The following is a 16,377-nucleotide window of genomic DNA, read 5'->3' as shown; positions in this document are numbered from 1 at the left end:
CATTTACCAGCACCCCACAAGTATAAAAACACAAATATGTATATATATAAACAGGCCTATTGAAGAAGGGGTTGGTATTTCAGAAAAAGAAAATGATGCCTATATGTTTGAATTTGTCCCATGAGCTTGACGAGAGTGTTGAATGGGAAGGAGAGGGGGAGGAAAGTAACAAAAATACCAACCACAACCACAAGTCAACCTATAGGAACAGAGGCTTTGATTCCTTAAGCATATTGCCAGCTTTGCCTAAGCTAGTACCCACCAGAACATTATGGTGTTACCCTTTTAAATACACTGATTATGTAATTATGGTGTTACCCTTTTAAATACACTGATCATGTAAAGACCATTACCAGTAATCACATTCATTTGTTTTCCCTTAGCAGTGACAGCATCAAACAAAATAAATGGGAAAAATTCACCATATTTATGTATGTGTTTAGAAAACAATTAACAATTTGAGGTTCAGAGACGTAAAACTTACATGACATCAGAGATCAATGAAAAAACTAACAAAAAAACAACAACCCTCATACCAGAAACCTTCTGGACTACAAAGAAAGAAGGTAATGGCAGCACCTGAATTCCAATAGCCATCCCACTTACAGAGCAGAAACCATTTTGTAGTGCCGTGTGCAGTGAAAAACATCAAATGATTTAGCAGCCTGCTCTACATTTTCCAGTTTGATGGATCATAAAGTCTGTTTCTATTGAGAACACACAAATCATTTAATCAATCATGTTACTCTCACACCAATTATTTACTCACATGATTACAGACTCAAAGGATTGAATTTGATCTGCCCTTAATTATGCTAATTAGGCTTGATTCTTTCTTCATCAAAGCTCCTGCTTCTGGAAACAGACACATTCATCTTGACAATTGGCACACAAAAATAGGGAGTATCCTCATCCAAAGCAGAGACTTGGGACACCTCTAAATTTTAAGTGCACTAATCAGGATACAGAAAGCATTTTTTTCAGTTTTGCCTTCTCTCATTGGGGATCCCTCAATCTTGGCCACCTTGATCTTAGTTAAGCATTTGTTCTGAACTCTATTTGATGCCCAGAAACAAACAAACACACACACAAAAAAACAAAACCAACCCAAAACAGCCATATGTAAGGTACCTTCCATACTGTCTAAGAATATTGCCATACAATCAGCAACGTTTTAACTGTACCCAAACAGCCCTGCCCCACTGCCCATTTTGGATGCAATTCACAAAGGAACACTACCAATGGTAGAAGATTCAGCTGGCTCAGATAAGAGAAATGAGAGTGGAGCAAAGCCAGCAGAAAATGCATCGTTAATTCAGCAAGTCCACCTCACTTACCTGACGGTTAAAGCACACAAAGAATTTACAAAGTAATGGGTGAAGAACTCAAAAGCCCAAACTCATCTAGGACTACTGATATGGATCCAAGGCCAGAGGATAGTTAACATATGTAATTAGGGGTAGGACACAGTACATGCTGGCTACCATGCTAGGAAATGTGGAGTTGTTGTGTTGTTGGCCTTTTTTTGCGGGGAGGGATGGGGAGGGAGAAGACAGACTTGGTCAAATCAAACCACAGAACTACAACAGTTGAAGGCACCACTGGAGCTTTTGAGTCTAAACCTCTGCTTAAAGCACCCCGTTGAAGCAGGTTGCTCAAAGACACCTAAAGGGATTGTGCGAGTTCTGTATCCCATACTACAACACCAGACAAATCTTAGGATTATGGTTACTTCTTCAATGATTTTTAATGAGAGTTTAAATAATGACAATGCCGTGGATCCTGGTCACACTGACCTGTTTATGCCAACTGTTAGTGTTACAGCTACTACAGAAGAATAAAAAGTACTAGAGGTCCCAGATCAGCTGTAAGTCATTGTGAAGCTTCTCTGTGAAACGTTCTTGGGATAGCTGGAAAGATACAGACAGATTTGCTCACACAGGACACTACAGTGATTATTTTTCTATTTCTCTTTCTTTGAAGTGCAATAGGGAAATAGCATCAGTCACATTCACTACTTTTGCAAAGCACAGGTCTGCACACCTTTTACCACTTCAGTGATTTCTTTCTCCTGTATGCTACAGCTAGCTTTAAAATCTTACTACAGCCTTTTATATATTCATATTTATTATCTATAAACATATTGTTGTTCTGGGACAAGGTAAGAAAAGCCACCTGGAAACATTTATGAATATTGTTTATACTTGAGTTTTGTTAGACTGCCTAGCACTGAACATAAAATTTAAAGAAGGTTGTGTAAGCACAAACACTAAAAATATTAGTGTCTAGCAATTGAAAGCAATTTCTTTAAGATGAAATTCCTTTAAGATGAAAACTCCTTTCCCATAAAAGAATATAATGCTAAAGAAATGGTGAGGACTCATTCAAGGCCAGGATTGATGTGGTTGGCTACCCTGTGCATAGCAGGGGGGTTGAATATAGATGATTATTGTGGTCCTTTTCAACCCAGGCCATTCTAAGATTCTAAGATCTGCTAGCCCAAAGTGAGGTGGTAGTGCCTTTCTGAATTGCTGCCACGCACTGCAGCACAGAGAAGCCTTAAGCTTCTTGGCTACAGTAAACATGTTCACATTCTATCATCAGTTACAATTATATTTAAAAGCCAAATCTTGCTCCACTAATGTTAACAGCCAAATGCCTACACAAAGGAAAATTTCTTGACCTTTTTATTACTTACTCACATGCAAAAACACCACTTGTCATCTAAGATGATAAGGGAAAAACAACATACAAGGGATTCTCATTATTAACCACATACAGAAATGGTTTTTATACCATGCATTTTGCTTGTAACAGCTTCATTGCTAGGAGTTAAGCAGCTACACTTCCAGAAATATAACTGCTAAGAATTCATTCTGTACACGTTATCATTCAAGTTTTAATAGTTGTGGAGGAAGATTGATCATAAAGATTAATAATCTGACTTAATGACCAAATGCTTACAGAAGTACAGATATATAGACCACTTCCCCTGAAATGAGTGATAGAAAGATTATTGATAAAAAACATCTGCTTTTGAAAACCCATTCCACTGGTAAGATTGTGCTCCCTGTTAAAAGTTTTTCAAGAGAGTTACATTTAGACATTTATTTCCAAGAGTACACATCCTGATCTGCAAGCTTCTCCGTTCCAAGCGTATGTTACTTTTCAGTCAACAATCTAGATGATGTTGGTAGTTTCAGGCATCTTTAACTAAAAGTGCTTAAGCAAGTTACATGGAAGAAACATTTCCAGAGAAGAGCCATAATATATTCCTTGAAAATCAGAAGTTAGCATACCTATTTCCTTTTACAGTGTCTTTTATGAACAGGAATACAGCTATTCATTTGTTTTAATGTCCGAAAGAGAATAAATATAAAACCTTTTTAAACCAGGTTTATAAATATAAAACCTGAATGCTGGCATGAAATTCTAACAAACTGGTAAGAAATGTTGGTTTGGAAGAAGAGTTGTACCACATTCACCTTTAAGGCATTCTTTATGTGCATCACATTTGTTTTCTTTAAACTGTATCTTTTTTTCTCTCAAAAATCACTGAAAACAGGTAACTTCTAAGACAGTCTAACACTTTTTCACTGATTTTCCTTTGACTCATCTTCAAATATCCAGCTCTTTGAAAACCAGCCATCATTTTCCTCTATAAACAACCCATAAGAAACAGGTTTTGGTACTTTTACTTCCAGAAGTCCTTACAGATTTCATTTAATCTATTCCTAGCCTGTCACAGCAATTTTATACACTCTACCACAACACAAAATTTGACCACCTAAGCTAGTAAACTGGAGGCAAAGCAAATACTTCAGAAAGTATATTTCACTATTTCTTATAACAGCATGGAATGCACAATCAGACACAGAAATATCACAGAAAAAGCTAATAAAAATAAATGCCATTTCATGTTCTTTTAAAACAGATGTTGCCTAACTGTTCCCAGATCACTTCAGGTTTGGTTTGGTTTTTAGTAGGAGGCTGAAGCTAAACTAAGTATTGTGTATGACTGCAGACAGGAGTGATCTGTCAACAGATAACACTTAGTACCGGTATCAGTCATCTCTGGCAAGCACAGACCTTAAAGAGTAATATCAGCCAGTAGTTCATTTACAGCCTATTGGACAAACTGCCTATCCACATAAAGTGCTAAAGCTCAAATTGTTTGCCATATTCGCTACTCTAATTCTCTCCAGCAGATGTGCTATGTATTCTTATTTGGGCAAAACCACCACAACATATTTTGCTTTCTTGAAAAGGTGCTACCCAAATAAAACTGGTGTCTTTTGGTGGTTAATACTGGCTTTTTATTTGTTCGAAGTATGAATATATTCAGTGAACTTTAACATAATATTTTTCTCTATTATCACATCCAGTTCATGCTCCCTTCTTTGGAACAATTAACTCAGTTTTTAATTGAAATTGCATGAAAAGTGAGCTAAGTACGCCTTCCAAGAGGATCACTGTCTGCCAGAACAGCAATGCATTTGGAGCATTTCTTGTTTGAGCACAGGTTTAATTATTTACAAAAAAAGTAAAACAAATTTCTGATGAAGATGTGAACTTGCTGGTATCATGCACTGCTAGAAATTTTTTATATCAAATGCATAACCTTCATAATGGCATTTAATAATAAAATACCATTTATGAGTGCATTTAACAATAAAATACCATTTATGAGTATGGTAACTTTCAAACTTACAAGTAATTTGCATTAAGGGCGCTTCCTTTTAAATCCAAATTGTCGCACCTTTCATGCTATTGCTGACCTTTAAAGTACAGAATGTTGCAAAAAAAAAAAATCTTTTGACAACAGAAGCTGAAGTCTGTGAGATGCTGAGATGTTAATACATGGGGAATTTTAATAGGATGAGCAGAGAATGGGCTACTGGGCTGTAAAAAGAGGATACCACTGAGCTTCCAATCACAAGCACCATTAGCTTCAGTTTTTTAACTTATCAGCAGAAAAACAGCATTTCACCAACTAGACAGAATTTCTTTTTTTTAGGTAACAGCTTAGATTCAGATAGCTGCAAAGGAAAGCCATATAACACTTATGATGTGTGAAAGGTTCCTCCCCAGCAGCAGATAAGAGCCACTCAGAAAAGCAATATAGCACAGAAAATAATATTGATGTCAACTTTAGTTTCAGCTACTTAACAAAACAGGGCTAGCAGTCTAAAATACAAACACACATAAGCTACAGATTTGACAGAAGAGCATCTCCAATTCTGTCAACCAGCTCAATGTAACAGCACACCAATATCCAAAAATATTTTGTATATAATAAACTGATATCTCAGATGATCACAGGTTTGACACGGTGAAATAGAAAATATCAGAAGCGGAATACTAAGGTTACAGTAGAAAAAGGTAGTAAGAAAGTATAATATATTCTACACCATCCTCTTCTGCTATAATCCCACCGATTTCATCAACAGTAGTATTTTCTATTTATATCTTGCATCAGTCCATCTTTTGGTGTCATCTTCATCACTATACAATTTGCTTCCATGTTTAATCTTGTTACTACTAAGGGGAGCTTGCACCATTTCAATTACACACATTGTGTTGCTAAATTTCCTTGTGCTTTTCAATCCCATACTGTTCTGAATACACTCATGCTTACTGTTAAATCCACCTTCCTTCCTGTGGATATGAAAACTTACACCAACACACAACACTACACCTTCAATGACCACATCAGATATTACAACAAGACAAATGCTCACCCATACTGCAGTCATACCTTTATACTCCTTTGTAGAAATAATCAACATAACAGCCAGTGCTACGATGACAAAAAAAGTTATACTTGTGAACTTGATAGTGAAAAGCTATACATTATTTATTAAGAGTGTACCTACAAAGTGCACTGAGCAAAAAGTATAATTTAAAATGTCTAGTTTAAGGTCTTATAAAATTCTAGCTACAATAAAAGAAAGCTCAACATCACTGTTCCAACCCATTATATGAAACAAACAGAAGTATAAACCTAAGAAAAAAATAACTGTGGACTAATACTGAAAAGCAAATGCTACGCAGCTCCATTCACTCACACAGACATGAAAATGACTTCACAAACCTACGATCGTAAGTTTGGTAACTCATTCTGGTCACAAAGAACAGGCTAGATAAGTAAGATTTTTTCAAAATCTAGTAGGGTCTCTGGAAATCACCTATTCAAAACATCCTCACATGCCCCCCCCCCCCAAAATACATAAATATACATGTAGTTCTTTGGCAGTTAAACTTCCAAGTACCAACACTCAGCAAAGTTTCATGTTTCACTGTGTTTCTCCTGTTGTTACCTACAAGCAGTACATATCACAAGGATAAATCTATTTACGAAACACTGTGAAGTGTTGTTTTTGTTGTGAATGCCTGTCAGAAAAGCTTCTCAGATTCGTACATGTATGTATACAAATATCATATGTCATTGGCAAAGAGGTTATGTTAATTTAAAAAAGGGGTCAGCAAGTGACAGACTTAAGATGACATGTAATGAAAAAAATCACTGCAAAGGAAATGAGAAAATTAAAATATTCAAATATTTAAAACTAAAAATGGAAATTCAAATTTGATTCAGAACCACATTTACCCTGAATATGACTGAATTTCAAGAATGATGCAATAGGAAGCATGCAATTCACATGCACTGCATACAACGTTCATATTTTGTATTCATCAGGAGCAGCTCTATGTTAGAGAACACTTACCTGACAAGTTCATGAGCAAACAGGCTTGAAAAAATAAACAAGAAAGTCTAGAAATTATCAGTGAGTAAGCTACTGGATAGCACAAGACCCAGCTTCCAAACTGTCCCACAGACTTTTTGTTAACACATCTGTTTTGCCACATTGCAGAAGTGCAAAACCATCACCAATTTTTCCTGATCATTTATCATAAGTAGCAAATTCTATTTTTTGATGGAAATCCTGCATATTACCATGAAAACTGTATCACTGACACTCTAAATTCTAAAAAAGAACAGCATTAGTTTGCCTTACCACAACCGAACTCTGGTTTGATTCTGCTAAATAAAACACAAGTTGCTCATCAGTATTTGTTGTTTGAGTTGAGCAAATATGGATTTAAGAATCAGGGTAATTAATCCAATTTTTCAGAATTTAATTTGGATAGAAAACAAAAAAATGGAATTTTTACCTTATGAAAGAAAGGTTTTATACAAGTAGCCAATGAAAATCACACACATGCCTAAATTTAGTAGATTCTTCAAATTAATAGATGGTTCACTATCAACAGCTTACAAATATGCCTTATTCAGCTTACTATTTTGACATAATTGGAGATATTATATAAATATCTATTAGTATATTTATACATAAAAATTGTTCTTACCAAGATGACTTGGAAAAGAGCTGGAAAAAGATGGTTTTCTTCCACAAGGCTGTAAAAACATATTTTAAGATTTATTTTAAAAGAGAGGAAGTGAATTCTTTTTTAATGCACTTAACACATACAAAGTCCAGAATAGTAGAATACGTGTTGCCAAAATCTATGACCCCAAACCTCAGTCTCTGATTAGCTTCCAACAAAGATGAGCTCCCTTTCAGCTATTAAATAGAAACAGCAACATAACGCTACTTTAGAAATTACTTCTAGATCTGCTTCATTGATGCAATTCAAGTGAGTGGTACAGTAAGTAAATTAGTATTTTTAAAAGGCAAAAAAATGATCAAAATTCAGAAATACAATACTGTACAGACTATGAAACAGTCACTGTGCATCATCAACTAATTTGAATTGAGAGATTCACAGCATACAATGGGAAACGATAAACACACTGTGCGTTGTTTTTTGAGGCATGCTACATTAACTAACTTCTTAGGTTTGACATATGTTAAAATATGACACACTTGCAACCACTTCCCTTCAAAGAATTGAGGAGAGGAAACCCAAAAGAATTCATTTATATTTTCCTGAATTTAAAAACCTATTCAAAAGAAAAGAATACACTCAAAAAATGCATGTTCCCAAAGCTTTATGTCTATGAATAAAGCACATGTGTATCTCTGTCACAAACATCACAATGACAACAGAATCATAGGTAGGTCACTCTGAAAGTAACTTGTCCTATTTATCTTCATGGAAATTACAACAGATAGAAGGAGTACAGTAACGTTATTTGACAGAGCAAATTCTCAGCTACAAAACACTACTTTTCTGCAGTCACCACCATTAACTATGCATTTATGTCAGCAATGAACAAAAGCCTGCATGCTTCACTCATAAAAGTATGTATGCACCACTGCAGGTGACCCAGAGTGGCTTTTACCACTGCTAAAACGCACCACCTACTGCCTCACTGCGAGCAGGGATTGTGTGGAAAGTAAACCAGTTCACTGAGTTCACCGTTCTGTGCCCTTCCAAACAAGGCAGGACTAAGTGTTAGGGAAAAAAAAAAAAAAAAAAACCAACAAAAATTGCTGGTTCTCAATAAAACTACTAGAAGAGCCAACTTTAAATTGTGAATATTTAAATAGGAAATGAATTTCTGAAAGTTTATAAGTAAGTGACAACAACTTCATTCCAGTAGTTGTTGAAACCACCATTCTTTAGGCCAGAGTTCTAGGTAATAACCAACATTAGACTCAAATGACACTGATGACAAAGCAGGTTTAAAAAACCTAACATTTGACTGCTAAGGAAAAAGGAAATAGATTCCACCCCTTCAAATATACCAAAGTAAGAGAACATAGGAAAAAGAATATTCATCTAAGACCATGGATGATATCCACTGGTACATTAAAAAAGCTGGTCTAAAGATCTTGTCTAGTTCAGAATTTGTTTGTTATAAAATGACTATCAATAAATTAAGCAAATCATCCTCATTGCTATCAACTAAAAAAACAAAGAAAGAAAAGAAGGGGGGGGGGGGGGAGCATGGCTGTCCCTAAATGTTAAAAAGTCTTCCTGACAAAATAGCCTCTCAGCTCCGTTGGAAGCTTAAATAAATTACAGCAGCATTCAGATAGATTTATTTATTCTTTTTTGGTGAATCCCACAGAATGAAAACCCACCACTGAAATGGAAAGTTTCAAAGTCATCTCACTGCTACACTTCCATGTCATGCCCTTCAGCAGTTGTCCAAAGGAAAGAATGAGCTCGCCATTGATTTTTAAGAAATATTAACAAATTCACAACTCACAATAGTGTCTACCATAGAATACAACAGGGAGAAGATCTATCAACTTATCTTTAGGGGTCCCAATTATTTCAGAGTCAATTTTCTGGAACAACATTATTCCTCACTTCCAGTTCCTAACCTTTCTTCGTAATTGTAGTTTACATTTCAAATGACCCAGGGGGCAAGAGAAATAAGGATGAAAAGAGAGAGCAGGTAGAAAATTGTCTTGGATGTCAAATAATTGGATTTTTTAAGTAGTAAACAAAATAATTTGTAGAAGACAGAAACTGGAAATAAACACAACAATGGAGATCTCATTTTAAAAATCAATCAATCAATGTATCACCATAATACAATGGTATTTTAAAGATCTTTCAAAAGTATATGATTAGTACTAAAAACAGGAAAGGCTGACTGAGCCCTTTAAAAAAAAAATAATTGTTTTTTACACATTTATGTGCCTCAATACTGACTAAGATTTCAGTCCAAAATATATACAATTCCTTAAACCTAAAAGTGCACAAAATAATTTTAATTGATTTGATGTAGGAAAAGAACCTCTTCAGAGAACTCCGCAAAACCTTTTAGTCCTATTTGAAAAACACAGTAGTACATTAAGCAACTACTCTCTTGCTTCTGACCTTCTGTAGGCATTCATATCAGTAGAGGTATTTGTTCAAATAAGGACAGACTGAATTATTATATAGTATAAATAAAATTAAACTCAGTAGAAAACTAAGTTTTTACATAGAAATGCAATATTTAATATTGCAATATATAACAAATTTATTACAACTTAGGAATAAAAACAAGAATGAAGATGAGAAAATACTTAATCTGTAAGCTCTAAATGTAAACACATCCCTTCCCTAAAATACTGGGCATTGTTTTCAATGCATTAATTAAGAAAGGTAAAGTAGGTTTATGTCTTCAGTGTAGTTCTTTCGAGACTCCTTTCATCTTACATCTCCTGTAGATTATGACACAGCAAAAAGCAAGGAAGCAGCAAAAGGACATTATACAGAGTTGTTTGGATTTGTTTTAAAATACGGTCTACAGTATTTTAAGACTTTAACATATTTCCCATACACACACACACACACACACAACTCTTACTGAATTTGAAACAACAACAATAAGATTGACTGGGAGAAAATGGAAGAGAGTGGGCAAGATGAAAGCAAAGGTCCCACTTCACACAGCAGAGATCACTTCTTGAGACAGTTGAACAACATTGATTTCAAGCATTTTCAATTCCTATGAAATGCCATTCCAGTACAAAACATCGAAGTAGGCTGATTTAGCAAAAGGGGTCAGGATATCAGTTTAAGGATTAATAAATTAGTTTACAAAAAGGAATCAATGAGTGCTAGTCCTAAAACTTTCCATGTTAACTTCACTTGGTGTGCGAACAGACTTTTTTTCCCCTCAACAATCCCACTTCACAGAAGCACAGGTGTCACAATAGAATACTTTTATCTTTGCATCCATCAGCTGCAGGGACTTCTTCCTCAGATTTCATGCATATTGTTTTAGATTAGAGTGCACCAAGACACAAAGTTACTCATTATGGTCTAGCAAGCAACAGAAATTTGCCAAACGGGAAAAACAGCTAAAGGTAAATCAATAGATACTGTGATGAAACTGAAGGAGAAATAAAACGGAGAAAGAAGGTGGCTGTACAATCATCTCAGACGCAACTGCAGATGCCCAGAGAGACATTAGTACATATTTTCAAAAACCTCATTAATAATGAATATGTACATCAGTGTATTGCATATGTATGTTTTAACTGCTTTAAATGTAGAACTTGAACTCTGAGTGTGTGAGTCCAATTTGTTAAGTTGCAAAGTACGTATCATGAGGAATAATGGAACGGCGTGCTCTAACACCACATGGAGTTACAGAGCTTTCTTCCCAGATTTTGGATGACAACACAAACAATGTCACAAACTCTGAAAAATGGCTGAAGTTCAAAGGAGAGAAATACAAGAGATGGCTGGCTACATTTCCAAAAAGAAAGAACTCTTTCTTCACAAAAGCACTAGTCCTCATGCATTCCATAACATCATATTGAGAACCATTAAGGAATATGTGTAGAGGAAGAGTCATTAAAGTGAACTTAAGCTATCCATTCAAAGTCAGGAGTGAAATCTGAATTGAAAAAGAGTATAAACAATTCGGCTTCTCAGTTCTGTAGAGCCTGCAGTTCTTGCATGTGTGATTGCTTTTAACTGTTCTTTCTGAGAAGTTTCTACGATAGTCTAGGAAATACTTTGGAACTTACTAAAAATCCAAACCCATTTTCTGTTGCTCAGAGAAAGGGAACACATGTAAATCTATCTGGAGCTGGAAAAAGATCTGGGTAAATACAAAGCTTAAAATATATACATATATATATATTTAATTAATACTACATGGCTTTAAAACAATCTGTAAGCACCCGACAAAATCTTAAGCAGGTAGTGCAACATCACTTAACATTATGTTAACATGGTTATCTTCCAGTTCTCCGAAGACTTCCTCCACTTTAAATAAAAAAATAAATAAATAACATCTATCACTTAAAATACATCATTTGTCTTTAAAAACGGTAGCAATGAAAAAGAAAAATGTTGAGAAGACATTTGGTAAGAGCAGCACTTCTATAATGGATCTGCATGGGGACACCCCCGCTTCCCCTTTCTAAAAAGAGTATTTTCAGTGTATTGTTTAATGGGTACCAAATGTCTTCCTTAGAATTGCAGGGAAGACCCAGGTTCCAACCTTTTCTTTAGGCTCAGCCTCTTTTCTTCAGAGAAATTTAGCTATCCAGTAGCCTGCGTTCTCCCCACAGTGGGTTACATTTCAACCTCTCTTTGTGATTCTGCTCTACTGAAATGAAAAGGAATTAGAGATCTGCAAGGCCACACAGAAGAAGAATGACTTTGTCACCTGATTTTTCAGTTCATCTGAGAAAACTATATAAATTTCACCAGAGATTCCAGTTGTAATTTAAAGAAATACAAAAAAACTTTAAGTATGTAATTTCTTCTATATTATATTTATAATATATTTATAAGCACTGAAATCCATTTTTGTAAACCTGGACCTTGCTGTAAGTGTACACAATTCATAGTTTCCCAATGGAGACAAAATAAACAAGGCTATTTACATCCATTCCTATAATAAATAAGCTTGGATGTGTTCAAACAACAATATTTTTCTTCGTAAGGAACACAGTGTGATTTGCCTTAAATTGAGATGTCAGTGGAAGAAGTTATAGAATAGCTTAACAAAATTTACAGAGACATTGTAAGAATCAGAAAGCATTCAGTCAAGCGTTGAGAAAGAACTAAAGAAAACAGATGAACTGCGATAACATATAGGTAGTTATGTGCCTCCTTACCTAAAAAACTCTGCTCCCATAGGAAAGATTTAAAAAGGTAGAAAACATGACATTGAATGAAATGGTTTTAAGTTAAAAGAGGGAAGATTTAGGTTGGATGTTAGGTGGAAGTTCTTCACTAGGAGAGTGGTTAGGCCCTGGAACAGGCTGCCCAGGGAGGTTGTGGATGCCCCGTCCTTGGAGGTGTCCAAGACCAGGTTGGACGGGGCCCTGGGCAACCTGATCTAGTAAATGTGTATGTTTGGTGGCCCTGTTAGGCAGGGGGGTTGGAACTACATGATCCTTGAGGTCCCTTCCAACCCGGGTCATTCTGTGATTCTGTAATACAATCTTCTGAGAAAATTCATATGTGAGGAAAGCCCTGGGTTCTACAGACGTTCTAAGCTGAACAAATGAGTAGAAACTATTTTAAAGAACAACAGTAGTAGGCAAGCACAAAGCAACAGACAAGACATCCATTTTAATGCAACAAAGCATAAAATCCACAACAGATCTTCTAAGAAATCAGTCAGCATGTGGGCAAAGGAAAGCCAGTAAATGCAAAATCTTGGACTTTCAAAATGTATTTTATGAAACCCCCTACCAAAGGCTCTTAAAATATAGACAGGACTGTTCAGATTGCAAAAGGTACTGCTAAAGTCAAAAGCATACTAGATGTTTATGAAGTAGAGTGACCACCCTTTCCAGTGCATCCAGTTAAGCGGCAAGCTCCAGATTAAACAAACCCAAAGGAGAGCCCTAATGAAAACAAATATTTCAATGCTGCTGGTTATGCTATGGAACATCTATGAATGTTGATGTTATTTGTCAAGTATCCTTCTGGAGCCATGAAAATGAAACGACAGTAACTACCATCTACAGAACATGTCTTTCCCAGGACTTCTGAAACGACAACTCACAGGTGGCTGAAAAAGTTTGCGGAGAACACTGACACATGACTGCCTTTTTCCTTGCCTTCTCTGTTTTAGATTTGCCTCATGCTGAATAGTGAGTTTGAAGTAGAACTGTGTTTGCAGAAGCCTAGAGCTCCAATTCTACTATGCTAACCAGCCAACCCCTCCTCATTATTCACTTATTTTTTAATTCCTATTTATATGCCAAACATTCCCTATTGAAATAAAAAACAACTGAAAATGAATGGCATTTTCTCTCATTTAAAGCTTTACATTAAAAGAGCAAATATGTGAGCATTAGAGTATGACATCTTTGAACAACTGACTTAACAACAGTAATATCAAAGAGTCACTTCACACTTTTAAAACAGAGAGTCAGCAATTGATCAGCAATACATAAAGAGGAAACAAAATTACAGGTATAAGGTTAATAGCTTTACTGAAGGGAAACTCTAATAAAATGCAACACAGGAGCTGTGTTTTACATTAAAGATGGTGATTAATATTGCAGTCAGTACATGACTAGACTATGAGAACTCACTTGCAATAATGAACTCTGACCACTGGCTTTGATATGAATTACAGTGATGCGTGAGTTGACAATAGAGTTATTAGCTGATGCTTATTTCCAGAGTCTATTTCTGGGTATGTCTTCCTGCCTCAAGTTACTCAGTAAAGCAGCACATATGCAAATCTTATAACAAAGTATAGAAATCACAAATATCGTATGAATTCTTTGCTGTTTTCTATCTGTATCACTTACGTAACAAGAAAACAAGGTTTTCCATAGCCCTGTTTTCATAGACGTGAAACTAATGCAATAGAAATCTTGTCCAAAATCCACATAGATATTGCCTAACGTTCTACTAAAAACATATCTCTCAATCCATCTACACGTCCCCTTAACATCAGCATTTTCTTTTAAAAATCAACCATTTCAAAATAGCTAAAAGCAAATACTGCGATTACCATACCGGCCTTGAAAGCCACAATATTTTTTACCATACAGTATGAAAACACAAGGAGATTGGTTTTTAGAAGAGCTGTGACAATACTATCAACAACTCTTAAGGCCAGACTATTAGCTTTGATTCAAGCATAAAATAGGCCATCAGGGGACAAATTCCATTTAAAACTCATCCTTCTGCTATGCGGCATTTTCTTATTAAATGAATGCTAAGTGAGGATATATCAAACAACTGTTGTTGCATGGTATAAAAGGGAAAAGGCATACAAGGGGAACACTAGACTCATAAACGAGTATAAATAACTCTTGAGAAGAAAATGAACAACAAAATACCTATCTCCCACAAAACAGGGTTTTGTTCCTTTGGACATTCGTATATTCAAATACTAAAGGGCCCTACTGAAACACATTAAAGACTGTGGTGGTTTTTTGTTGTTATTTTAGTTGGGCTTTGTTTGATTTTACAGCTACCACCTCACATATGCTGGAACTTACACTTGTGAAAGACATAATTCTGCAGAACATTGGTGGAACATAACTAGAACTCCCCATTGCTAAATTGAAAAGCAATAGAGTGGAATGGCATCTGTACTAAACAATGTTAAAAATGACCCTAAAAGTGGAGCAATGACAAATATTACAAAGTAATTTTTTTTGTATTCTTACAAACGTTAGATACTTAAGATATTCAAGATATACTTAGTATGTAACAGTATTTTATGATAAGCTTATAAGACATTAAAACATAATATTTAAATATCTATGCTGTTGTCATACTGAAGAGTTCAAAAATGCATGAAAGATTATTTAAAGCTTTTCCACTGGAATTGTTACAGGTTTGTTGATTTAAAGTGTCAGCTATGAACAAACGAGACTAACACAGGAGTGCGTCTGCCTTTTCAAATGCTAAAATATGAATTCCTCAAATGTTCATGTCTCTATTGGGAAATGCATAGGAAGAAACTGAGGATGATGGAAAAAAGGAAAGAGATAAACATGAGCAAGAAGGAAGAAATATGGTGAGATTAAAGAAGAGAGAGGGAGAAAAAGAATTAATGAATTAGTCTAGCATATCTAAGAGCAAGTTATCTTATGGCACAAACAAATACAATAATCATCATCCTCATCCCAATTCATTCTTATTTTGAGAAAAGGTAATTTGTGGCATCTAAAAATAACGGTTAAGTGCTAATTTAACTTTTTGTCATATTACAGCTATCTTCTTTGCTAAAACCATTTTTTTCCCCTCCGTTTAAATGAAATCAAAGGAGACAGCTTCCATCTCAGAAAGACAGGCATCACAGATGAAGTATAAACTTAGAGAAAACAGACCTGATGAAAAGTGATCCTTCATCACTATCAACAGTACTAAAATACAGCAGCTTTCCTCACAAACACATTTAACCCCAAAAGATTTGTGCTGTTTTACTCCAACTTCCCAACACAATAACTGCATATTCTTCCCACATGCCTACTGAAACGCAAAAGAGAGTAAATGTTCATCGAACTACACAGGTACCCACCAAACCAACATAGAATCAATTGTCACCTAATGTTCATTACAGCACATACACGTTTCCAGCTTTCTTTTGTTGAATTTTGTGAAAACATGAAAATATGATGCAATTTGTCACAGGTTTGATGTATGGGCTAATTTCAGAGAACCAAAGAATCCCGAAGACAACAGACAAGAGAATTGCAGAAACTCTTCTCCCTTAGAAATCTAGCAAAACAAATTACCCAGTGAAAGTAAAAGTGGACCAGTAAGACACAAGAATGATTGCTGACATGTTATTATGTGGATAATAGCTGATCCTTAGATAATGGCACCGAATAGAATAGTATTTAAAATTATTAGTAGATCATTAGATATCTACAGTTATGTTAAATAATACTACGAAACGAACTTTTCCTGTCTGCTATACCTCAATGAGTTTGCACCATTATATTAAGTACAATGTCAGACTCA

At 35.3% G+C, this 16,377-nt stretch overlaps 1 protein-coding gene across 4 annotated transcripts in view; it reads right to left on the bottom strand.

The window, feature by feature from the left end:
• ULK4 (unc-51 like kinase 4) overlaps nucleotides 1-16,377 on the bottom strand; it is a 190,903-nt gene that overhangs the window by 99,329 nt on the left and 75,197 nt on the right. For 3 of the 4 annotated variants that reach the window (XR_014942922.1, XM_085538199.1, XM_015854094.3), the window contains exon 31: nucleotides 7,372-7,420. Coding sequence is in view for 3 of the 4 variants with exons in the window: in XM_085538199.1 (XP_085394325.1) it covers nucleotides 7,372-7,420 (49 nt within the window). In the remaining variant the exon portion in view is untranslated. Of the gene's footprint in view, nucleotides 1-6,728; nucleotides 6,753-7,371; nucleotides 7,421-16,377 lie in introns of all 4 variants that reach the window. The other variant, XM_085538197.1, reaches the window with a different exon arrangement.

Source organism: Coturnix japonica, chromosome 2 (genome assembly GCF_054131305.1).
Source record: "Coturnix japonica strain WE chromosome 2, WE-NBRP24, whole genome shotgun sequence".
NCBI lineage: Eukaryota > Metazoa > Chordata > Aves > Galliformes > Phasianidae > Coturnix > Coturnix japonica.
The sequence above is the reverse complement of the archived record's forward strand: the minus strand, read 5'-3'. Positions and strand labels throughout refer to the sequence as shown.